We start from the raw sequence: 26,734 nt of genomic DNA on the forward strand, positions 1-26,734 counted from the left end.
GAATAAACAAAAAAGGAGTTGCATTTAAAAAAAAAAGTCCCAAAATATTTTCAAACATGATCCCAGTTCTTTTGAATACTACAATAGACAAACAGTAACATGAAACAATAACTGATTCATTCTCCAGGCATGCTAAGACTTGTTTATGTTTAGGCATGAGGTTTCTAAAAGTCATGTTTCAGTAAAAGAGAAAAATATCTGTAACAATTTAAATCAACAATTCCTTTTAGAACAATAAAATGGAAATAAAGTGAAAAAAGTTCTGATGAAACTTGGCCAAACTTTTCAGGCAGAGATCTTGCAAAAGTCTGAGATATAGGCTTGGCCACACTTACCTACCTTGACTTAGAATTGATTGTGTATATAAAAGTTTACAGAGCTAAAGCTTCAGGCAACTTGATTTCTGCCCAACTTGTGCTCTGCCCTCTGTGCAAATGGAGAAATTAATCTGAAAATGTTAAAGCAGTTTGAAAACAGTTTTGTGTTGTAGCAGAAAGTGGGGAGGAGGAGGATAAAGCAAAGCCTTGAAGCACGGCACTGTTCACCACTTGCTCAAATGATCTTTTTTAGGAGAATCATAGAATAGTTTGGGTTGGAGGGGACCTAAAAGCTCATCCAGTTCCAACTGCCTGCCACGGGCAGGGACATGTCCCACCACAACAGGCTGCTCGAAGTCTCACCCAACCTGGCCTTGAACACCTCCGGGGATGGGGCAGCCACCACTTCTCTGGGCAACCTGTGCCAGGGTTTCACCACCCTCACAGGAAAACATTTCTTCCTAATATCTAATCTAAATCTCCCCTTTTTCTGCTTAAAACCATCCCCCTTCATCCTAGCCCTGCACTCCCTGATCCTTAAGCGCCCTTCCCCCATACATTCTGTAGCTCCTTTCCGTACTGAAAGGCTGCTATAAGGTCACAGAATCACAGAATCAGAATCACAGAATCACACAAGGTTGGAAAGGACCCATTGGATCATCGAGTCCAACCGTTCCTAACACTCCCTAAACCATGTCCCTAAGTACTTCATCCACCCGTTCCTTAAACACCTCCAGGGAAGGCGACTCGACCACCTCCCTGGGCAGCCTGTTCCAGTACCCAATGACTCTTACTGTGAAGAATTTTTTTCTGATATCCAACCTGAACCTCCCCTGACGGAGCTTCAGGCCATTCCCTCTAGTCCTGTCCCCTGTCACTTGGGAGAAGAGGCCAGCTCCCTCCTCTCCACAACCTCCTTTCAGGTAGTTGTAGAGAGTAATAAGGTCTCCCCTCAGCCTCCTCTTCTCAAGGCTAAACAACCCCAGCTCTCTCAGCCGCTCCTCATAAGACTTGTTCTCCAGCCCCCTCACCAGCTTTGTTGCTCTTCTCTGGACACGCTCCAGAGCCTCAACATCCTTCTTGTGGTGAGGGGCCCAGAACTGAACACAGTATTCGAGGTGCGGTCTCACCAGTGCCGAGTACAGAGGGAGAATAACCTCCCTGGACCTGCTGGTGACCCCATTTCTGATACAAGCCAAGATGCCATTGGCCTTCTTGGCCACCTGGGCACACTGCTGGCTCATGTTCAGTCGGCTGTCAACCAGCACCCCCAGGTCCTTCTCTTCTGTGCAGCTCTCCAGCCATTCTTCCCCCAGTCTGTAGCGCTGCATAGGGTTGTTGTGCCCTAAGTGCAGGACCCGGCATTTGGTCTTGTTAAACCTCATCCCAAATTCTTCACAATAAGGGTGGTGAGGCACTGGCACAGGAGCGTTCGAGGCCAGGTTGGATAGGGCCTTGGGCAGCCTGATGCTGGGAGGTGTGGGAGGTGTCTCTGCCCACGGCAGGGGGGTTGGAACTGGATGGGCTTTAAGGTTCCTTCCATCTCAAACCATTCTATGCTTCTAAACTCTCTGTGGCTTCGAACAACTCCAGGGATGGAGCAGTCACAGCTTCCCTGGGCAACTGTGCCAGGGCCTCACCACTCTCATGGTGAAGAAATTGCTCCTTACGTCTAGTCTAAATCTGACCCTCTCCAGTTTATAGCCATTGCCCCTGGTCCTATCACCACAAGCCTTTGTAAACAGTTCCTCCCCAGCTTTCTTGTAGCCCCTTCAGGTACTGGACCTCCTTGGAGCCTTGTCCTCTCCACGCTGAACAACCCCAACTTTCTCAGCCTGTTCTTGTATGGGAGGTGCTCCAGCCCTCGGATCATATTTGTAGCCTCCTCTGGTTCTTTCCAGCCCACACCATTCTACGACTCCAGGATGCTATGATGCTATAAGTCTATAATTCTATGAGTCTAGCTAATGGGAGGTGTCCCTGCCCATGGCAGGGGGGTCGAACTGGGTGGGCTTTGAGGTCCCTCCCAGCCCGAACGCTAGTGAGTCAATGAGCAGAGCATTCGAGTTGCCGCCGGCCTAGAGCGTCGCTACCAACGAGAGGAGCAGCCCGTCCGGCGCGCGCACTGCGCATGCGCGCGTTTTCAGTTCGCAGTACCCCGTGCGACGGCGTGGGCTGAGGGAGTCGGCGGCGGGTCCCGAACCGCGGGCATGGCGCCTGTGCTGAACCTCAACAACGAGGTGAGCCGATGCGAAGGCCGCGGGGAGGGAGCTAGGAGGCGGGGCGGGAGCGAAGCGGCGCTTGTGGCCCTGCCGGCGCCCGGGACCGACCCGACCCCACCGCCCTGGGGCTGGCGGGGCTGCCCGCAGCGGGACGGGCCTGGGGTGGCCGTGTGTCGCCCATGTGGCCCCAGGCGGCTGCTGCCGTCCCATGCTGGCTCTTGGGGAAAGGGCTGCGTGATGGTGGTGACACAAGAAGTAGTTAGTGTTGCAAAGAGTGTAATATTTTTGATATAGGTTAAAGTGGAGTCAATGTTCATCCGAGTAATTGTATTCGTAGAATTATAGAATAGTTTGGGATGGAAGGGACCTTAAACCCCATCTAGTTCCACCCCTTGCCATGGGGAGGGACACGTCCCACTAGATCAGGCTGCCCAAGGCCTCATCCAGTCTGGCCTTGAACACCTCCAGGGATAGGGCAGCCATAGCTTCCCTGGGCAACCTGTGCCAGTGTCTCACCACTTTCATCACGAAGAAATTCTTCGTTATGTCTAGCTAAATTTGCCTCTCTTCAGTTTATACCCGTTGTCCCTAGTCCTATCACTAGAAGTCTTTGTGTTCTGTCACTGCTTTCCTGTAGGCCCTTTTCAGGTACTGGAAGGTCTCTATAAGATCTCGGAGCCATCTCTTCCCCAGGCTGAACAACCCCAGCTCTCTCAGCCTGACCTGTATGGAGGTGCTCCAGCCCTCTGATCATCTTTGTAGCATTCTTTGGACTCGTTCCAACAGTCCCACAACCTTGTTATGTTGAGGATTCCAGAACCGGACACAATGTTCCAGATGAGGTCTCAGGAGAGAGGAATAGAGGGGCAGAATCCCCCCCCTTGCCTTGCTGGCCACTTTCTTATGTTGCAGCCCAGGATACAGTTGGCCTCCTGGGCTGCAAGTGAACATTTCAGGTTCATGTTGAGCTTCTCGTCAGCCAGCACCAAGTCTTTCTCTGCAGGGCAGCTCTCAATCACGTCATCCCCCACTGTGTGCTGAAATAGGGATTGCCCCAACCCAGGTGTAGGAAAGTTAGACTGATTGTTCCTCTGATAGCATGTTTTCTTTCAAACAGTGTTTTTCCACATACTGTGTATTGTTTGTGATAACTAATGTCATAGAATTATAGAATGATTTGAGTTGGAAGGGATATTAGAGCCCATCCAGTTCCACCCGCCCTGCCATGGGCAAGGACACCTCCCACCACACCAGGCTGCTCAAGGCCCCATCCAGCCTGGCCTTGAACACCTCCAGGGATGGGGTAGCCACAAGTTCCCTGGGTGACCTGTGCCAGTCTCTTACCACCCTCATTGTGAAGAAATATGCGGGCAAATAAACTGTCTAAGACTTGTTTTGAAGTTTCAGGAAGTAAACATTTTTTATCATGCCTGTGCAGCGTGAGGGTGTGATCTCCATCAGTCATGTCCAGCAAGACAAGAAATGATTAGAGAATATATTTCCCACTTACATGCATATCCCCAACATGAAAAAGATATGGAGCTATTGGAAAAGGTACTGAGGAGGGCTATGAAGATGATCCAATGGCTGGAGCTGATCCAATGGCTGGAGCACCTCTGCTATGGGGACAGGCAGCCTTTATAGCAGCCTTCCAGTCCCTGAAATGATACCAAAAATGCCAGCAAGTAAACTCTCTAAGACTCATCTCTAAATAATAGAAATAGTTAGTATTACAAAAAGTAGGATGTTTTTTCTTTAAGCTAATGTAGAGTTAAGTTTCATGTAAGTAATTGTGTTTTTTGAAAGTTAGACAAAATGATCCTCTAACAGCATGTTTTCTTCTAAACAGTGTTTTTCCACACACTGTTCATTCTTTGTTGATGATAACGTCTTGTGTGAAGTATGATCTGTACAGCCACCTTTAGGGGATTGCCCACCAGTTGTCGACATCTATGCCTCAGTTCAACATCCTGTCATTGAGTGTCACAACATCATTGTTTTGTGTCATGTTTTACTGTGCTTGTGTTCTCACTGAAGTTTTGCAGGTGATTTTAGCAGACCTACCAAAGTTTAAGCTGTCTCCTGCATAGCAAACATATGATGTTGCCTTTTTTGGAGGTAGAGGAGCCGAGAACTGAAAACTAATGTGTTAGAGCTAAATTTTTCCTTTTCTGTGAGAAGTTTGGTGTTTCATATTTCTTAGAGATTTTTTTCTGCTCTAGAACATGAGTTAAATTAGGTGTGTTTCACCTCTGTGACTTTTGAATACACGTTTACAAATAGTTGTGTATGATAAGGTTAACTTGACTAAATCAGCCTACTTAAACTGCTGTTACAGCACCTAAACAGTAGCTGACAGTTTTGCATATGTTGTGTCAGCTTCTGCAAATGGCATTGTAAGCTTAACGGATTGTTAGATAATTCAGTGTGGTTAAAGTTACTATTTCTCATCAGCGAACTGAAATGAAAGATTATGAAAGCATTCTCAGATTATTCTTGCATTTAAATTAGGTTTTATGTTCTAAGTATATAGTAACTCTGAGGAAGGTTGATTTGCAGGTCAAAAACTTGAGAGGTGGGCTGTTTGTCAGAAAAATGTATCTTGATATTATATAAAACATAGATATTTATTCACTAATTTATTACAGGCTTTTGGTCCTTGCTATTAACAAATGTAATGTCAAGTGTGAGTAATTTCATATTAAAATATACCAGTGAATAACTGAAGAGAGTATTTCATTTGCTGTTGAAGTAGGAATTTTTTTGATTGATTGAGTTCAGGTGGTGATTCACCAAAGAGATGCTTGTATAGCAAAGGATAAAAAAAAGCAGCATTATTTGACTGAGGAATGACCACACAGTTCTTAAAAAAAAGTAAAAAATATAGTGAGTTTCTGTACAAAAGATTGAAAAATTTCAGTAAGGACACTGGGGATGCTGTTCCTTCCTATAGTTAAAACATCATGCTGTCCTAGGAGGAAATTCAAAGTAAGTTCTTAGCTTTTTTGCAGTTGAGAGCTTTCATCAGAGCTCAGACAGAAAATGGTCACTCTCTAATAACAGGTCCATCTGAGACATAAGGTAGTACAGAGACTGAAATCCTGGATGCTGTCTTGTCAAGGGAGACACAAGGTCAGACTGGCTAAAAGTAGGATGGAGACCTAGTGTGAATAGATTAAACATTTTTTTCCATTTCTACACCTATGCATTTTTATAAGCATCAGACCTGTATTAATTACTGTAGTGACAAGTCATAAAATCTGAAATAAATGTTTTCACTACCAGTATTTGTGTATCCTCTGTGTATTTTAATAAACACTGAAGATACTGAGATGCTCTTGTAAAGATTGGTAAAATATTTATATTCCTCTAATATAGGCAGAATGGTAGGATTTGAGCATGAATAAAATTATGATTTTAGAAAGTCTCATATTTTAAACAAGCTATTAAATATCTTTGGTACGTTCTTCCAGTTTGATAAGAATAGGATTCCCTGTAATTAAAAAGCACCTTTGTCGTTCTGCAATCAACCAATGCTAGGGATTGTACGACTTTCTTCCCCCATTTAGGCTGTATCAAAGAGGCATAATGGTAGCTGTTGAAGAAAGAACTTCATGGTCCTTATCCTAGTATCCTAGTATCACAGTATAGTTAGGGTTGGAAAGGACCTTAAAGATCATCTAGTTCCAATCTGGGGAGCATCCGCAACATCCCTGGGCAACCTGTTCCACTGTCTCACCACTCTCGTGTCTCAAATTCTTCCTAATGTCCAGTCTAAATCTGCCCCTCTCCAGTTTATACCTGTTCCCCCTGGTCCTGTCCCCACAAGCCTTTATGAATAGCCCCTCTCCAGCTTTCCTCTAGGCCCCTTTCAGGTACTGGAAGGTCACTATAAGATCTCCTCTGAGCCTTCTCTTCTCCAGACTGAACAAGCCCAACTCTCTCAGTCTGTCCTCGTAGGGAAGGTGCTGCAGCCCTTCAATCATCTTTGTAGCTGTCCTCTGGACCCGTTCCAACAGCTCCATGTCCTTCTTACATTGAGGATTCCAGAACTGGACACAGTACTCCAGCTGAGGTCTCACAAGAGAGGAGTAGAGTGGCAGAATCACTTCCCTAGACCTGCTGGCCACGCTTCTTTTGATGCAGCCCAGAATACGATTGGCCTTCTGGGCTGCGAGCGCACGTTGCCGGCTCATGTCGAGCTTCTTATCAACCAGCACCCCCAAGTCCTTCTCTGCAGGGCAGCTCTCAAGCACATCATCGACCATCGTATACTGAAAATGGGGATTGCCCCGACCCAAGTGCAGGACCTTGCACTTGGCCTTGTTGAACCTCATGATGTTCTCAGAGTCCCGCTTCTCCAGCCTGTCCAGGTCCCACTGGATGACATCCCATCCTTCCGTTGTGGCAGCTACACCACTCAGCTTGGTGTCATCCACAAACTTGCTGAGGGTGCACTCAATCTTGCAGTGAATATCATTGATAAAGATATTGAACGGCACCAGTCCCGGTACGGAGCTCTGAGGGTCACCACTTGTCACAGATCTCCATCTGGACTTTGAGCCATTGACCACTACTGTTTGAATACGACCATCTAACCAGTTTCTTATCCATCTTACTGTCCACCCCTCAAATCCATCTCTCTCCGATTTAGAGAGAAGGATGTTTTGGGGTACTGTGTCAAAGGCTTTACAGAAGTCTAGATAGATCACATCTGTCAGTTCACCCGTGCCCACTGCTGCGGTTACCACATCATAGAAAGCCACCAAGTTGGTCAGACAGGACTTGTCCCTGGTGAAACCATGCTGGCTGCCATTAATCACCTCCCTGTCCTCCATGTGCTTTAGGATAGCTTCCAGAAGGACGTGTTCCATGATCTTCCTAGGCACAGAGATGAGGCTGACGGGTCGGTAGTTCTCAGGGTCATCTTTTCTACCCTTTTTAAAAGTCGTAACGTTACCCTTCTTCCAGTCACCAGGGACTTCTCCTGATTGCCATGACTTCTCGAATATCCTGGAGAGTGGTTTGGCAACTACATCTGCCAATTCCCTCAGGACTCTCAGATGCATCTCATCTGGTCCCATAGACTTATATATGTTCAGGTTCCTCAGGTGTTTGTGAACCTGATCCTTCTCTACTGTGGGAGGGGGTCAACTCCCATGGTCACCATCTTGCTGTCCCATGACCCAGGAGCAGCGAGGAGAGCAGTTATTGGTAAAGACTGAGGCGAAAAAGTTGTTCAGTACCTCAGCCTTTTCCTCATTTGTTGATACGTGATCCCCATTTCCAGTCATCAGTGGAGGTACATTCTCTTTGATCTTCCTCTTTTGATTGATATACCTGTAGAAGCCCTTGTGGCTGGTCTTCACTTCCCTTACCAAGTTCAGCTCCAGCTGTGCCTTCGCCTTCCTGACCTCATCCCTACACAATCGGGCAGCGTCTATATACACGTCCCAAGTTCCCTGTCCCTGCTTGCACTGCCTGTGTAGTGCCGCCGTCTTTTTAGTTTGACCAGCAGGTCTCAACTCAGCCATGCCGATCTCTTCCCTTTCCTGCCTGATTTTCTACATACAGGGACTGAATGCTCTTACACCCTGTAGAAAGCTTATATAGCTGATAAACCTGTCTGTCTTAGCTAAATTTACAGTAGTTCTGTGTAAACCCCTGTAAATTCAGTCGTATTTCATTTGCATATTACAGGGTTTTTTTTCTGGCAAAGGCAGAGTTCTGCTGTTAATTGATATCATAAGCTATAATGGCCTACTAAATGAAGGATTCTTGACAAATAGTAGGATGATAGGTTTCAATTTTTTTTTTACCAATTGATGTTTTATTTACAGGAAGAACAAATAGTATAACCATAGTGTCTCTCGGTAACATTCATTGGTACTTTTTAAAAGTTAATTGACCCTTAGTTTCATTACTTCCTGTTACATGTTTGATACTAGTAACTAACGAAACAGAAAGTTGTCCATATCCAAAAATTTCCTTGTTCTGCAGTGTGTACAGCATTCCTATGAACTGTATTGTTGTAAGTGAAAGTTAAACAGATCTGCATTGCACAGGCAAGATGTACTTGTTTAGCTTATTTCTGAATAGGAAGGAGCATTTCAACTTTAGTAGGCAGCTTCAGTTCAGTGGCAGGACTTGGTCTCGTGAAAACAAAAAAAAGACTTCACACTCTTAAAGGAAGGTTTTGTTAGTACAGTGTAAAAATGAAGCCTTTGGTTCCATTATTATAAAGAAGTAAAGTGTATATGTATTTTGAAATTAAAGGACATTTAATTGGGTGGTGATTTAACTTCTTATCACTAAAGAAACTTTGAAGTTGAATATTATTATTATTATGAAAACCTAATCCTCCAAGGAGGCAAGGCAAAGAAAAGACTGTGATATGTGTCTCCTTTCTTGACAGGTTTTGAATTCATAGGCAGATTCCAGAGGGTTTGGAAAAGAGTTGAGACCTCAAAAGTTCAGGGTTTTTTAAAATTATTATTTGGTTAAAGAATAGTGCCCCCATGAAACTACATGCTCCCAATTGATCTGATCAGATAAGGAAGAAAGAATGAAAATACTGCACTGTTTAGGTGATTTCATAAATAAGATCTGAAGTTGCTGTACAGTGGTAAGGATCATGGGTGAAAATAAAAGGGAATTGCAGTAATTAGAATGAGGTGGAAAAGATAAGAAATCACTCATAATTGCACAGCTCTTCACAGAATAATTAGACATTCTGTTCATAATTTATTTAATTTTTTTATGTAATGTTCTCTGTATCAGTGCAGCAACTTCAGAAACTCATGCTATTTCCATGTTGAAAAGTGGTTATTGTGCCAAAGTTTCTCTAATTGCATATACACCTAGACAGTAACAGCAAAAAGCAGTATCTTGGGAGAACCCACAGTTAGCAATGTACAGCAATATTAAGGAGCTTGCCGGCTTGCTGCTGGCAATTATAGCAGTACGGTTACAGTGTGACTTTATGGCTGAAAAATTAAGATTGAAAAGAGTTAAAACCCAGGTTTTTTTTGTAATTCAAAGATCTAATTCTTGTATGGGATTATTGCATTTTAATTTCTGTGCCCAGGGATGAAGGGGGTAGGAGTGGAGGACTGCAGAAAGGGCAGGGGAATTAAAGGCTACAAAAAGACAGAACAAAGGGAAACAGTGTAGACAGTTTCTGAGAAAGGCGTATGCTATGTTTACCTTTTTCTATTCATCATGTTGTTTTATACAAGGGAAAACATAACTTGTGGAATGAACAAGTTCAAGTTTGCAATAATTATGTATAAACTGCAAATGATCATTCTCTTGGAGAGTTTGTCTGTACTAAGCCCAGTTGTACTCTTATCACATGTTTAATTTTATAGGCATGCAGGCCGAAGGAATATTTTATAAACCTGTCACTGTCTTGTATGTTTTCTTATGTATGTTCTTTCTAAGAATTTTCAGATGTCTTGTCACAGTATAGTTTCCAAAGTTAAACTTTTCTGGGAACATTTGCTAGATGGCAGCACATAATCATCAACTGCCACATACACGGACAATTTTAAAGGGAGGTAGCTTATGTTCAATGTGAAAAATGGTTGTTGATCTACTATTGCATACAATGTGCAATAGTATGAAACTGAAGCTTTTGAATAGGAATCAACCTAGATTTGTGTTTTTTCAGAATCCATGATTCTTAAATTGTGTTGTTCTGCTCTTACAGTTGTGCTCTACTACCAATATCATCTTATTGCAAGAAATACAGTTATCTCTCTGCTTTTTTTCTGTTTTGAAATTAAATTCTGCTTACAACTGCCTCAAGGAATTAAGCTGCAGAAAACTCTTGAACTTAATGCAAATGATGTCTGAATTGTTTTAAAAATTAGTGGGTTTGTGCTGTAGTGGCTATGTTGGATCTTAGTAAGGCGTCATGTTATGTAAAGCAAGATATCTTCTCAGAGCTGAGAGTTGTTTCGGTCCATGGGACATGTGATGGAACAGGTGATCTTGAGTGCTATCATGAAGCACGTGCAAGAGAACCAGGTGATCAGGCCCAGTCAACACAGGTTCATGAAAGGCAGGTCTCACCAAACTAACCTGATCGCCTTCTATGACAGTGACTTGACTACTGCATGAGGGAAAGGCTGTGGATGTAGTCTTCTGGGACTTCAGTAAAGCCTTTGGATGTAGTCTTCTTGGACTTCAGTGAAGCCTTTGACACAGTTTCTCACAGGTTTCTGATTCAGTAACTGTCAGCCTCTGGCCTGCACAGGCGCACACTCTCCTGGGTTGAAAACTGGTTGGATGGCCGGGCCCAGAGAGTGGTGCTAAATGGAGTTAACTCCAGCTGGAGGCCGGTTACCAGTGGGGTTCCCCAGGGCTTGGTATTGGGTCCAGCTCTGTTCAATGTTTTTATCAATGACCCGAACACTTAACTATCACCTAATGGCACTCTTGACTTTGAGAAATGCAGACAAAAGCGATACAATAAGATATTGCAGGTGACACTAAGCTGGGTGGAAGTGTGGATCTGCTGGAGAGTAGGGAGGCTCTGCAAAGGGATCTGAACAGGCTGGACCTCAGGGCTGAGACCAATGGCATGAGGTTTAACAAGGTCAAATGCCGGGTCCTGCACTTGGGGCACAACAACCCTATGCAGTGCTACAGACTAGGAGAAGTCTGGCTAGAAAGCTGCCTAGAAGAGAAGGACCTGGGGGTGTTGGTTGACAGCTGACTGAACATGAGCCAGCGGTGTGCCCAGGTGGCCAAGAAGACCAGTGGCATCTTGGCTTGTGTCAGAAACGGCATGACCAACAAGTCCAGGGAGGTTATTCCCCCTCTGTACTCAGCACTGGTGAGACCGCACCTTGAAACCTGTGTTCAGTTCTGGGCCCCTTACCACAAGAAGGATGTAGAGGCTCTGGAGCGTGTCCAGAGAAGAGCAGCAAAGCTGGTGAGGGGACTGGAGAACAAGTCTTATGAGGGATGGCTGAGAGAGCTGGGGTTGTTTAGCCTGGAGAAGAGGAGGCTGAGGGGAGACCTTATTTCTCTCTACAACTACCTGCAAGGAGGTTGTGGAGAGGAGGGTGCTGGCCTCTTCTTCCAGGTGACAGGGGACAGGACAAGAGGGAATGGCCTCAGGCTCCACCAGGGGAGGTTCATGCTGGACATCAGGAAAAAATTTTTCACAAGAAGGAGTCATTGGGCACTGGCAGAGGCTGCCCAGGGAGGTGGTTGAGTCACCTTCCCTGGAGGTGTTTAAGTGATGGGTGTATGAGGTGCTGAGGGGCATGGTTTAGGGATTGTTAGGAATGGTTGGACTCTGTGATCCAGTGGGTCCCTCCCAGCCTAGTGATTCTATGATTCTGTGACATATGAATTTGTCAGACTTGTTTGAGCGTGGAAGCTTTGGTATAAAGTGAATTTTTATCTTAAATTTGTGTTTAATAATTAATTCCAAGCATCCAAAATGATGCCTCTTTGTAGAAATATTAAGTACCCTTTACTGAATTAGAGAAGGTTGAGTTTTATTTTACAAAGCTTTGATTTTTAGATAATAAAAGCTGATGTCTACATAATGCGTGTCGTCCACGATTGAAGTGTTCCTGAAAGTCACAGTCAAGATAAAAGTGTATCTTCAGAGTACTATGTGTGGACATGCATTTTTCAATCTGCTAAAGAAAGTGCAGATTTTAAAAATGTTACATAGCGACCTTAGTAGTGGAAGTTGTAGATGCCATTCAGTAGTGTTTTGAGTCCCACCACTTTGTGTTGTGATGCCCAACATGGCAGTACTCAGGCCCTTATTTTCTTTAGAGTTAGAACTGACATTCTGAACTCTGAGTTATCCGCACTGCAATTTAGATGAATTATATGTTTAGAAAGCAATCTGGATGTGTGACTACAGATATAGGCTGGTGTACAACAAAGTCAAAGACGGATAGTGTGGCTGATTATGGAAAAAATCGGACAAAAAGCCATGGGAAATAACCTTAACTTGTGAAGAAAGACTGATATACAGTCTCTGCAAGTCTGAAACTGCAGTCTGAGTTGTGTCTGTAATTCTGTGAAACTTGGATCTCTTACCACACTGCAACTAGAAGTGAATGTGTATTTGAAGATGCTAGTATAAAGGTGGGGTTGGCCTGGTGTAGCATGGGTTTCTGTGGAGTTTGTCATACGGTGGTCAGACACAGCTAAGATAACACAAGTAAGTAGAAAATTGGTTACTGAAATTGCATTTATATATGCCTTCACTCAGAAATTGCTGAGAGGCCAATACTTGCTTTTAAAAGTAAATCGCTTTTGGTGACCATAATTTCTATATAGCAGTGAAAGAAGTTGGAATCATTAAAGCATGGGGAGGAGGAATTTGAGAGGGTCATGCGCTCCTCGTGAAGCTGAATTGAGTTTCTATAGCCAGGAACTGCGTCGTAATTTTTTTAAGGTGCATTAAATGTGAAAGACCTGATTACTTACCTGTGCAAGTCCTTTATGTATTTCTGTAGGTCCAGAGTGCTTATATGAATGTCAGTCTTAAATTGATCTACAATGGAATTAACTTTAAAGTTTTCTGTCATTTAATGATGACTAGTTTTGAAGAGGAACTTTCCATACAAAGCAAGTTTGAGACTTCACCATGGTTAATGTAAGATATTCCTTATTTTCAGGCTTCTTCAGCTTTATGACTGCAGCATCATTCAGACGTCATACTCGTGTTTTTATTGACTTAAGGTGAAAATTTACACATCAAATTAAAGATTTTGTTTCTTAATTATTTTCCCCACATTTTAGACTACAGAAACTGGAACAGGCATTTCATATAAGGTTTTTTTGTGTAGAATTGCTTTGCTGTTCAGTGTGTGGTGTCTCAGGCATGTGGTATGTCCCCTGGAATGTGATTTTCTGACTAATTTCACCTAGACTCATTGCTTCTGAAGTCAGGGCTTCTCATTCCTACTTGCTCCTCACTTATTCCAGCCTCATGGTCCTGCCTCCCTCTTCTGTGAACAGAGTAAATGTTCTGCCCACTAGGAAACTAGAAACTAGAAACTACCCACTAGGGTAGTTTCTTTCTACTGATTATGGTAGCAGGGTCTTAAAGGGAGTGAGAGCAGCAGGAATGCGCAAGCAGTGTGTTCACTTGTCCAAGAAGACCAGTGGCATCTTGGCTTGTGTCAGAAATGGCACGGCCACAGATCCAGGGAGGTTATTCTCCCTCTGTACTCGGCACTGGTGAGACCGCTCCTCGAATCCTGTGTTCAGTTCTGGGCCCCTCGCTACGAGAAGGATGTTGAGGCTCTGGAGCATGTCCAGAGAAGAGCAACCAAGCTGGTGAAGGGGCTGGAGAACAAGTCTTATGAGGAGCAGCTGAGAGAGCTGAGGTTGTTTAGCCTTGAGAAGAAGAGGCTGAGGGGAGAGCTTGTTGCTCTCTACAACTACCTGAAAGGAGGTTGTAGAGAGGAGGGTGCTGGCCTCTTCTCCCAAGAGATAGGGGACAGGACAAGGTGGAATGGCCTCAAGCTCCACCAGGGGAGGTTCATGCTGGACATTAAGAATAAATTTTTCACAGAAAGGGTCATCAGGAACTGGCAGAGGCTGCCCAGGGAGGTGGTTGAGTCACCATCCCTGGAGGGATTTAGAAGACAGGTAGATGAGGTGCTCAGGGACATGGCTTAATGGCAGATAGAAATGGTTGGACTCAGTGATCCAAGAGGTCTTTTCCATCCTGGTGATTCTATGATTTGGGGAGAGCATTTAACCATCAAAACCTAAAATAGTCAGGATGATATATGATGTGCAGTTGTGTTGTCTGGCAGGTGTGGTAAGGCCTTAAGGACAGAAAAACTAAAAAGTTCAAAGAGGAAGCCAAAGGAGCCTTTGTATTTATCTGATCTTGGTAATATTGCATGATGAGTTCTTGTATTTGCCGTGGTAATCAGAAATATGAACACTTTGGTCTTTCTTGGGTTGTCTTTAAAATTGCTTTTCACTATTGTGAACAAGCTGAGGTAGGCATTCAGTATTTTAATGTATTATATCCAAGTGGCTAGTGTTACCTGAAGAAAGTTATGATATTTTCAAGTGCATTCCTGGACTTTCTTTCCCAGTGATTAAAAAGAGTCCTAGATGGAAACTTTCAAAATAACAGAGACTGAGTGCTGTAGGCATTACAGTGTTTAAAGCAGTCTGAAACACTGGGCAGCTAGCCCAGTGCGGTGATCCAGGCTTCTCTTTGAAATAAAGTAGCTACCCCCAAAGATCTGTTTCGTGTGCTATCCCCTGGGCTATGTGGGAATCCAGGAGTTCCTTTAGGGTGATTTAATATTCCTGTGTACTGGCTTTGTAGCTGTCTAGGAGAGGTGAAGTATCCGAACAGTTATCTGGTCTTGGACTGAGCTGTGAGTTGCCTTACTACTCAAAATTCAAAACATCATGCCTTTTTTCAAGTCACTTCTCTGTCTGATGTGGATAATGCTGTATTGTTTTATTTAATGGCTTAGTTGTTAGAAAACTTTCCAGTAGCTGAGAAAGCTGGTGTATATGTTCCCTCAGTATGAGATGTGTTGAATTCTGTGATCTCAATGACCTGCAGAGTGCACTAATCACAAATACAAATAAGTACTCATGCTAGGCCAGCAAAGAAGGTAGATTTTATGGAGTGAGGGGAGCCTGGGCATATCTTTCACCAGTGAGAGCACTTCCTTAGGATAAGTCCATGGCAGCGCTCCAAAGGCTGCTTATCCAACAATTAACGTAAAATATATTTTCCAAAGATAGTACTGCAACTCTAGTAGTACTGGAACTCTACCTCTGAGGAAGTTCTTCTTGCTGGTCTGCAGTTGAGTTCCCTTTTGCTATTTTGTTTCTGGCTTATAAGCCTTGTTTGTTCCAGCACCTACCCATCCTGCTGGCCAATCCACTCTCTTGAAGTAGAAGCATTTGTCCTAGACTGCCTTACATTGAAGAAGGTCTGTAATTTTAGGCCTTTTAGTTCTGGTAGGCGTCCCAGCATCTAGGCTGTTCTTCAGGTGGTGGGCAGCAGTGCTGATACTGTTCTGAGCTAACTGTCAGTGTGGTTAAGCTGTATCAGAGTGACACTGCCTTCTGGGTGACTTAAGTCAGTTTTAGGTTCATCTGTGGCCGCTTCAAAGTTATTCTTAAGGTCAAGTGGCCAGAACTTAGGTGCTTTTGAAAAGCTACCAGTACTCTGTGGTCAGAATTGAAGCTGTGGATGAATTCTGGCACTACCAAGATCTGCATATCCCTGAGTAGCATGTGGTCTTAAATACTTCCTTGAAGCTGATCGTACAGTCATATGTCACTGAAATTGGTCTAAAGTCTTGGGAAGGTCTATAAACAAGTTGTGAGAACAGAGGAAAAATAAATTCCTACACAATTCAAGACCTAATAGCTAATCTGTTCTGTGAGTTTATTTCTTAGTATGCTGGCAAATCTCTGCTTTTTGCTGTAAATTACAAGTCTGTGAAAAGTTAGAAAGCAAACAGGACTTCCCTTTCAAACTCTGGTATACTTGGCAGCAGTGATTTCAGCTCTATGGAAATGCATGTAAAAAATCCTGCATTACTTGTGTTACTAATAAATCAAAGCACAACAGTTTCTTGAAGAAAATTGTGCTAGATTGGGCTTGCATTCTGCTTAAAACAGTTCAAGTGTTAAATTACTGACATTCTTTAGCAAACCATGTAAATGTCCTAAGGAAAAGGTCTTTTGAAAGCTTATGAAATTTCCAAACTTATACTCTGGCTTTTTTTTTTTTTTCCTAGGAACTGTGACAGCAGCTGTTTCTAAAGTTTCTAGAGTTGCCACATCATCAGCTATGCTAATATTAACAGCACATACTGATCTGCTATTCACACAGATTTTGTTTCAGGAGATTATCGAGGCAATTAAACATGGTAAACTATGCGTTTTTTTGCTTCTGGCAATATTGTATACAGGCATTATCAAACTACTGTACTTCAAGGCAGAAATGAAAACTTTTTCTTAGCTCAAGTGGTTTATATAAAGTGTGTGTGGTAGGCCACGTAGACTAGTAAGATGCTCTCATAAAACAAAACATCTGCGGTTGCTTGGTGTGGTAGTGTGCAATAATAAAAAAAACATGCAAACACAGTCATGTGAAACTTTGTAACTTTTATTTTAAAGGAACTGTGAATAACTTACAGTATGCCGTGTAGTCTTCTGTCAGCTGTAATTTATGGGTATATAAGCATGCATAAAATATTTTTTTTTAAAGGGTTCTATTATATTGAATGTCCTTAATTGCTTTCTGTTGTCATTGCAGCCATCTTTCTGCAACCTTTGCATTGCTGGGCCTGAAGCTTCCTGCCAAATGAAGAAGGAGCAAGGCTGAAATGGGTGTAGAAGGGAAGGGGTGGGATTTTTTTTTCCTAACAGAATGTGTGGGCTAGGGGGAGGGTGTGTTCCTAGAAGGAGCATAGTAATCAATTGTGAATTCATTGCAAGTTGCCAATTGCTATGGCAATGATAAAAATTCCTTATAGTTTGTCTTATGCTGTAGGGGTCAGTGAAGAGCAATTGAGGGAAGAGTTTTTTCGTTAGGGTTGTCAGCACAAAAGTAGCCTGCTACTAAATTCAGTGACTTTTTTGATTGTCCTTTAAATCATGTAAAAGAAAGGGATTTAAATTCTTGTATTGATTTTATATGAAAAAAATACCATGACAGTATTTCCATTGCAAAGGTGGGTCACAACAACACATGTTTATTCATATGGCATTTGAAGCCTAATGCAGTGTGTATGCATATACCAAAACTGATTGGTTAGAATGTAAATCAGTTATCTTATTTTTAGGATGCAAATATTTTAATCATTTTTTATTCTTGTTGTTTTCTGGTCTACAGTAACCTGACTTACAGAACAGAAAAGCATGATTCCAACTTTGTGTTGATTAAATAGGTCAGAATTGGGTCCAGCAGCGTATTTGTGTGGTGGTTGCTGAAGAACTATTTAAGTTGTTAGTAAGCTTGATACTGAGATCTCCCTGACACCAAAAATTAGCTAGGGGCTCTGATTTACAAACTGGAGTGCACTATCTGGAGATCTGGGTAGATTCATTCAGTTGTGTTGGCAGCTAATTTATCATATGTTTGTAGAGTCTTTAAATTCTTTTTATCTGTGGTCCAGCAAACATTGGTTGTAAAGTACCGTTCAGCAGCTGAATTGGGTAACTATCAATTAAAGATATTATTGTGTAGCAGTTTGGTAGAGTGAGAAGTTGAATTGCAAGGTGTTTAGAATTGATTGAAGCCAGGTTGGAAGGGACTTCAGGGATATCTGGTCCAACCTTTTTAGGTGATATATAGTTTAAATGAAATGGCCCAGAAGCCTGTCAAGGTGAGCCTTAAAAGTGTCGAGGGTAGAAGAATCCACCACTTCCTTGGGGAGATGTTTAACTCATCTTATGGTGAATTATTGTCTTCTGGAATCCAGTTGGAATCTTCCTGTAGCAAATTATACCCATTACCCCTTGTCTTTTCCGTATGACTCCTCTTAAAAAAAGGAGTCTCCATCCTCTTGGTAGACACCCTTTATATACTGGTGCATGGTAATAAGGTCAGTCTCAAAAATTCATTGCCGTATTAGGAGCAGAATTGAGTAATATTTAGGTAGAAGTGGGAGCTCAGAGTGAGCAGTAAAATTGGGACTTTGTTTCCCATTTTCATGAGTAAAATATTGGAATTGGTGCTTGTCTTTCTCCTGAAAGTTACTGTATGTTAAGGTAAGGTGCAAATGGACGCAGCAAATTTGGAATAGCTCTGTGTTTGGAAGCTATTTTAGAAAAAGAGAGCCATCTTATGATTTGACTTACTCATTCTCCAAATAACTGTAATAATGACAATAATCCAGTTTCAAATAAAAATCTCCAAACATACATTAAAATAGCTATAAAATTGTGTTTATTCTTTCTTTATTCTCTTTTTTATTTCTGTAGTTCAGGACTTCTTGTCTCAGTTCTGACCTTGATAATGTCAATAATTTCAAACTAGCCAGCAAAATAAAATTGACCGATGGAAAACAAAGCTTATTCCTCAGGATATAAGTCTTAGTGCTTTTTAAACAGAAAATACTGAAGTAACATTTATTTTGTATTGAAAGAAATTGCACTCCTTTTAAAAACAATAATAATCAAACTAATGAGTGGAGCAGGGCAAAGAGAAATCACATTTTATGTTATCAATACATACAGTATATTACTGGCATAAAGCAACCAGTAGAAGCTGAGTGAAGATATCTGAATCTTTAAGTGGTTGGGGGAACGTCTTCCATTAAATTTATAGTGTTTATGATATATAAGGTAGACGGCATGTCAAGTGTTTTGCTGTGATAACAGGCGATCTTTGTCATTTTCAGAATCAGCTGTACTCTTGGGATCCACTCACAGGTACTGAAGGAACTGGCAGAAGTGCTCAGCAAGCCACTTTCCACTATTTATTAGCAGTTCTGGCTAACTGGGGTGTTCTCACTTGGCTGGAAATTAGCAAATACAAAGCCCGTATACAGTGAGGGCTGGAAACAGGATCTGAGGAACCACAGGCCTGTCAGCCTGGCCACAGTGCTGGGGGAGGTTACAGAGCAGATGATCTTAAGTGCCATCCCATGGCACCTATGGGATAGCTAAGTGATCAGGCCCGGTCGGCATGGGTTTAGACAAGGCGGGTCCTGCCTGACCAGCCTGATCTCTTTCTGTAACATGGTGGCCTGCTTAGTCAATGAAGGAAAGGCTGTGGATGTTGACTGCCTAGTAAAGCTTTTGTCATAATTTGCCTGATTCCCAGCATTCTCTTGGAGAAACTCGTTGCTCATGGCTTGAGGAGGCATACCCTTTGCTGCATTAAAAAACTGGCTGGATGGCCAGGCTCAAAGAGATGTGGTGAATAGAGTTACATCCAATTGGCAGCCAGTCACAAGCGGTGTTCCCTAGGGCTCAGGGTTGAGGCCAATTCTGTTTAATATCTTTTATAGTGATCTGGATGAGGGGATTGAGTGCTTCAACCCAGCATGACTAAGTGTCAAGTTCTGCACTTGGGCCACAACAATCCCATGCAATGCTCCAGTGTTGAGGCCATTCAGATGGCTGGAAAGCTGCCTGGTGGAAGAGGACCAGGGGATGTTTGTTGACAGTTTGCTGAATGTGAGCCAGCACTTTGCCCAGGTGGCGAAGAAGCATTGTGGCTTGGATCAGAAAAATGTGGCTGGCAGGAACAGAGAGGTGATAGTCCTTGTATTTGGTATTGGTGAGGCAGCTCCTGGAATCCTGTGCTCAGTTTTGGGCCCTTTACTAGAAGGAAGACATTGAGCTCCTGGAGTGTGTACAAATAAGACCTAGAGCTAACTGAAGGGAGGCTCTAGTGAGGTAGGTGTTGATTTCTTCTCCCAAGCAGTATGTGTTAGAGTGAGAGGAAACGTCCTCAGGCTGCACCATGGGACGTTTAGATTGGATATGGGGAAAAAAAGTTTTTCATCGGAAGCATTCTTGAGCATTGGAACAGGCTGACCTGGGAAGTGATTGAGTCACAGAACTCCCTGGAGGTATTTAAAAGATGTGATGCCTGGGGATGTGGTTTAATGGTAGACTTGGTAGCAGTGTTGGTTCTGTGGCTGGATTCCATCTTAAAAGTCTTTTCCAAACTAATTGATTCTATGATTCATCCTTGCTGTTTTGTGAAAGCACATTAGAAAAAGTTTGGGGTCAAGTACAGATATGCTAATGTAGGAAGAGATGAGTAAGTAGAGACTGGTTGCATGAGTGGCTGGTAAGAACTGTTTTAAACAGCAGCTGGTTCAAAGAAATGAATAAAGGATTTCTTCCAGAGGCAAAAATCGTCAGGGCACTGCTGCAGAGGAAATGAGTAGCATAGGAGTAGGAGAGTGTAACTTGCACTCAGTAGCTTGATTAAGTAGGAATTCCAGACCATAGAAAGCAAAAGTGCAATTAACATGATTGCTTGCTCATGGGACATTTCAGAAATGCCACCACCCACTGTAGGAGCAGAGTTCTGTGTCCAGTTCTGAGTCCTCAGCAAAGGAAGGACGTGGATCTGTCAGAGTGAGGCCACAAGAGGCCACGAAGGTGATCCGAAGGCTGGAGCACCTCCCATATAAAGACAGGCTAAAAGAGTTGGGGTTGTTCAGCCTGGAGTAGAGAAGGCTGTTGGGAGGCCTTAGAGCAGCTTTCTGGTACTGAAAGGAGACTTGTGGCAAAGTTGGGGAAGGTGCTCTTTCTAAAGGGGTGCAGGGATAGGGTGAGAGGGGATGTTTTTAAGATGAAAGAGGGGAGATTTAGATGAGGTATTAGGAAGAAACTTTTTTCTGTGTTGATGGGGTGGCCCTGGCACAGGTTGCCCAGAGAAGTCATAGCTGTCCCTCCCCTGGAGGTGTTCAGGGCCAGGTTGGATGAGGCTTTGAGCAACCTGGTCTGGTGGAAGGCGTCCCTGCCCGTGGCAGCGGGGTTGGAACTAGTTTATCTATCTTTAAGATCCCTTCTTACCCAAAGTATTCTATGATGGGAGGAAGGGAAGGGGAGCTATAGCTGGAATGGAGTGGCATGGCAGAGCATGGCATGGAATGGAGTGGAATGGAATGGCTACACTCAGAAAGGGCCTGCAAAACCCATTGAGTCCAAGTCCTGTTTCTGCATAGGACAACCCCAACTTTCACACCATGTGTCTGAGGTCATGGTCCAAATGCTTCTGGAATATTGTTAGGCTTGGCACCATTACTGCTTTTGTGGGGAGCCTGTTCCAGTTCTCTACCACCCTGAGTGAAAAACCTTTTCCTAATAGCCAACCTAACTCTCCCTTGGCCCATCTCCCTGACAGTTCCTCCGGTCCTATCATTGATCACCGGAGAGAAGGGATCAGCACCTGCTCCTCCTTCTCTCCTTCTTAGGAAGCTGTGAAGTTTCTCCTCAGTCTCCTCTTCTGGCTTCACCTTCACCAACTTCTTCACTACTTCTGGTGACTCTCCAGTTGCTTGATATCCTTGTTACACTGTGGCACTCAAAACTGCACACAGTTCTCCAGATAGGGCCACACCAGTACAGAGTAGAGTGGCACCATCACCTCCCTTGATCAGCTAGCTGTGCTGTGCTTGATGCACCCCAGGACATGGTTGGTCCCCTTCGCTGCCAGGGCACACTGCTGGCTCTCATTCAACCTACCATTGACCAGAACCCCTAAATCCCTTTCCACAGGGCTGCTCTTCAGCCTCTTGCTCCCCAGTCTGTATGGACATCCAGAGCTGCCCTGTCACAGGTGCAAAATTTGGCACTTGCCCTTGTTCAACTGCATGTGGTTCGTGATTGCCCAGCTCTCCAGTTTGCAGCATTCAAAAATGATTGGCATGTTGGACAAGAAAACGTAGGATGAGGAATGAGGAGTGTTCATAAGGAGGTGAAACGTGTTCAGTGTGGAATCACTGGATACTTGAAGAAGATAGTAACAGGCTTTAAAAGACGGGAATCCCCCAACACATGTACGTAGTGTGGGAGAGAAGTTCTAAATGGCTGGACAATAAACATAACATACCTAAAATAGGTGGGTAACGTGAGGGCACTTATTCTGTTACAACAAAGAAGTTTTTACCAGAAACCTTGAGTTCTGCTCTAAGTTTTTAGTAACTAATACTGGGATAGTTAGACAACATCTTGTAGATCTGGTGTCTTGGCAACTGCCTAATGGAAAACTAATTGCTTGAAGGTATAGTTTTAAGACAAAAAACTCATTCCATGGTGTATTCTCTAATTACTTTTTGTGTGATGGTTTGTGTGATGGTATTGTGACACTAGTTATGGAGAGGGAGTTCTACGTAAACTTTAAAAGCATCACATTTGTGCATCAGACATAGAAGTTATGGATTAGAGACAAGAGAGAATTTTATAATTGGTTGTAGTATACTTGCACCATAGAAATTCCTTCAGCTTGCAAGGGGAGTGTAGTACAGGGAGAGCTGCTTATTCATAAAAAATGCATCAGTATTGGTGATAATAATATGATGAAAATTAGTTTTAAGTGTTGCAAGATATAACTTGAGGTATGGTTTGCCTCTATACAAAAGTTAATCAAACTTAATATTGAGTTTTACTTTAGCAGGTGTTGATAGTTGAGACCTTCCGCTTTTTGATGTCTTCACATACCTAAAGAAACTTCCTAACTTTTGTTTTTCTAGTAGTTATTCCTCTTCTTACTGTATGAACAGGGACAACCTTTGCTTAGGAGGAGTTTGAAGAAAAGTAGTTTAGACTAAATGAAACGTTTATTTTTCGTATCATAGTAAGATTTGCTACTTTTACTTTCAGTTTTCACGAAAAAAGTTACACTATATAGGCAATCTGAAAATTGTAGAGCTTAGTTCCTTTTTTATTTTTCACATTTATAGAGAAATGGAGAAATTATTTAATACACATTTCACCAGCTTCACCACCATCAACCCTCGGCTGATTTTAAGCTTTATTTGTTTAATGAACTGGAAAACATTTTTGCTTTTTGATTCCTGTGTCCTCATAATGACAACTACATAGCAATTTTGAAATAGAAATTTTGAAGTGAATGAGTCTAAGTACAAAATCAGTGGTTATGTTGAATGACAGATTCACAAAAATAATTAATGCATTTTGTGGTAATATTAAGACAAGAATATTTGGCAAATGTTGTGCTACTATTATGTCGCACAGGCTTCCCATTTATTCTCTGACTTCTCGGCATGTGAGACTAGTGTAAGCTGAAACTAATTGAAGTAACTCTAAAAATGTCTCTTTTTACTTTAAATATCTTGCACAGAAGAACCTCTCTATCTAGTTCAGGAAGCTATCAGTGTTCTAATTTCCCTTTTAGCTTCATTCACCAGGTTAAAAACATCAGTCCAATTAATATGGTTAGAGTAAAATATATTGTATGTTCAAGTTACAGAACCAGTGAAGCCTGGTGTCTTACAGCTTCCTCAGTTATTTCTCTGTGTCTAAATTTTTTTAGTGTATTATCCGTGGAGTGGCTTTCTTTGAGGGCTAATCAGTAACTATAGTTGTTGTCCATGCTTCCCACCTGTTTGGCGGATCAGGAGATGACTGGTGTTCTGTGGCTGGTTCAGAGCCAGATGTGCTAGAGAATGAGTATGCATGTACTAATTGGCAGACAAAGTGGAAAAGATTTGAATTCTGCTCATGTATTTCTTCCATGCTAGGCTTACTAATTTTAGTCCTTATCTCCTTCTTGGCTACTAGTTTTCACAAAACATGTAGGAACTCCGGCCTGTGCTGATTTGTCAAAGTTGGTTTCTGTTTAGTAAGCCCAAAAGTTACTAGGGAGGGATACTGACAGGCAAACAATGTGATGACAAACTCAATTTCCTCTGAAGCCAGATTAACAAATTTAATTCCAGAATACACAAAGTTATAATGTTCCACTCTTTCAGGACAGCTGCGAAAAGTTGTAACATTGGCTCTCAGGACTCTTGAGTTTTTTCACTGGTAACTTAGAAGGTCAGTACCACCATTCGCAAAAATAAGCATTAATTAAACTCAGTTGGAAATGCTGAGCAGCACACAAATTTTGAAAAATAAGTTTGGAAACAAAGTTGAGAAAGTGAGTCTTTTAAGATGACGTGAACACAATATATTTTAAATGTAAGACAGGATATGTTTTCATTCGTTTTTGTAAGTGTGTTAGTAAAGTAATTTATCATAACATTATGTTACATAAAAGTAGTTATACAAATTGATGTAATATTTAAAGAACTTCAAGTCTAAATAAACTATTAAAAAGCAAAATTATACATAGAAGAATAAGGTTGGCTGGCAGTCTCCACGACTTCCATCTTGAGCTTTGAGTCAGCTCAGGTGCTGGTCCTCTGCTTGCTTTTAAACCCTGTCATAAACTGTGGTGCAAATAATTACTGGATGCAAATAATTACTTCCAGTAGATGTTGTCCAAAGTGCTTCCGATATAAATGAATGCATGAATAACATGAGATGAGTTCTACCAGTGCAAAAAGAAGGGGCAGCATACATTGTTGCAGGGCTAATTGGCGTACAACTGCCACTGTCCCTGTTTGCCTATTCCTATCACTAGTAAAGTTAGTACTCTAGCAAGCAGACTGATCTTCTTACAGCTGGAGCTGAGCAGCTTTGTTGTGGTTCAAAAATTAATCTTGATGTATTACTTAATGACAAAGCATGCTTGTGTGCTAATCTGAGTGAGACGAGTGACCTGCTTACTGTTTGGCCGTAGGATATTGGAGACCTGTTGATGAGGAGTGGAAGTGAACTGTACTATGTAGGGAACAACTAGTTGGCCAGAAGAGTGGTGGTATGAAGATTCATGAAGTGCATATTTAATTAAGTGTCATTTACTAGCCTGCTTTTTGAATCTCATTCAACAAGGCCAAGTGCAAGGTCCTGCATTAGGATAGGGGCAAGCCACAGTATCAATAGAGGGTGAGGTATAAAGGGGTTGAGAGCAGCCCGGCCAAGAAGGACTTGGGGATACTGGTGGATAAAAAAACTGCATATGAGCTGGCAGTGTGTGCTAGCAGTCCAGAAAGCCAACTGTATTGTGGGCTACATCAAAAGAAGTGTAGCCAGTAGGTCAAGGGAGGGGATTCTGCCCTTCTGCTTCACTCTGGTGACACCACATCTGGAGCACTACATCCAACTTGGGATGCTCAGTACAGGAAAGACGGGCTGTTGGAGCGAGTCCAGAGGAGGGCAACAAAAACGATGAACATGGATGATGGAACATCTCTCCAATGAAGAAAGACTGAGAGAGTTGGGGTTGTTCAGCCTAGGAAAGAAGAGGTTCTAGGGAGACTTTATTTTGCCTTTTCAATACTTAAATGGGGCTTAGAAGAAAGATGGGGAGAGACTTTTTAGCAGTGCTTGTAGAAATAGTACAAAGGTTTTTAAACTAGAAGACGAGAGATTTATACTAGACATAAGGAAGATTTTCACAGCGAGGATGATGAAACAATGGAACAGTTCGCCCCAAGAATCTGTAGGTATGTCATCCCTGGAAACATTCAAGGTCAGGTTGGACCAGGCTCTGAGCAACCTGATACCATGGCCAGGGTGGCTGGTCTACATGATCTTTGAAGGTCCCTTCCAGCCAAAACTCTTCTATGATTCTATGTATTTTGAACAGTTAAGTGCTATGTGGAAGTAAAGCGACATGTAAATGAGGGAAGGTGGAAAAGAATGTAAGAGAAACAAGGCTGTCTTTACAGTTTACCACAGTTTATTTATCCTCTTATTATTCCTTTCTCATAAAAGTTTCTACATGCGCTTTTGCCAGTGACAGGTACCTCAGGACTGAAACAATCAAACTAAGGTAGAATAGGGAAAAGTGATCTGATATACTGGTTGTCCTTTCAGCTGATCTGTGTACTCATGATTCTGCTGCTGCTTTTCATGCAAGGTAGAGTGATATCATAGAATCATAGAAGCTAATGGAATGGTTAGTTTTAACATTTTGTTGCAAAGGAGCTGGTACTTAATTGACCTCTTGCTGGCTTACATAGCAAGGAGTCTTGCAGCACTTGGTTCTGTCAGACAAAACTATCCCTTAATGTTTTGGGGCATTGACAGCCAGACTGAATTTAACATACATTTAAAGGACTTGCTGATCTGGTACCAGGCAATTAGGAGAAGGAGTTCTAGCTCCTTGCTGTTGGTTATGCCCATCCTGTGGTTCATGAAATCACATGTGGTAAGTGAAAAGGTGACCAGTGCCCAACAGTGTTACTCAGGCTCGTTTTTAGATAAAATCTTAAATCTTTAAAAACTCTATATTAACCTGAGTCATGTTATTTTTTTTTTTAATATCCTCAGAACAGTGGTGTAAGTTTGTAAACAGGTTTTTTACTGTCTCTTTTTTGAAATTACTGTGCAATTTCTACAGAAAGGTGCTCCTCTTATTAAGTGAGAGAAGAGGGTGTAGCAACATCAGTTTATCTTTATGGGAAGAAAAATTAAAAACAAGCCTAAGCCAAAGCAGTCACACCATGCTCCAAATTCATACTGGAAACATTATTGTTGCATTTCTGACTTTGTTATCTGAAAGGTGTCTTACCCGGTTCACCACAGTTTTCTTTTCATGACAGAGTTCAACTCTACAGGTTTGGATAATATTTCTATTTTATAATTAATGCAAAAAAACTACAGTTGTTTGTT

At 42.4% G+C, this 26,734-nt stretch overlaps 1 protein-coding gene across 3 annotated transcripts in view; it reads left to right on the top strand.

Annotated features, from left to right (window-relative positions):
• Positions 1 to 2,421: 2,421 nt before the first annotated feature.
• The window catches only part of SRFBP1 (serum response factor binding protein 1), an 80,655-nt gene continuing 56,342 nt past the window's right edge, over positions 2,422 to 26,734 (top strand). For 2 of the 3 annotated variants that reach the window (XM_054054277.1, XM_009562961.2), the window contains exon 1: positions 2,422 to 2,557. In XM_054054277.1, the coding sequence (XP_053910252.1) occupies positions 2,528 to 2,557 (30 nt within the window). In that variant the 5' untranslated portion in view covers positions 2,422 to 2,527. Of the gene's footprint in view, positions 2,558 to 16,314; positions 16,447 to 26,734 lie in introns of all 3 variants that reach the window. The other variant, XM_054054276.1, reaches the window with a different exon arrangement.

Source organism: Cuculus canorus, chromosome Z (assembly GCF_017976375.1).
Source record: "Cuculus canorus isolate bCucCan1 chromosome Z, bCucCan1.pri, whole genome shotgun sequence".
In the NCBI taxonomy this organism is placed as follows: Eukaryota; Metazoa; Chordata; class Aves; order Cuculiformes; family Cuculidae; genus Cuculus; species Cuculus canorus.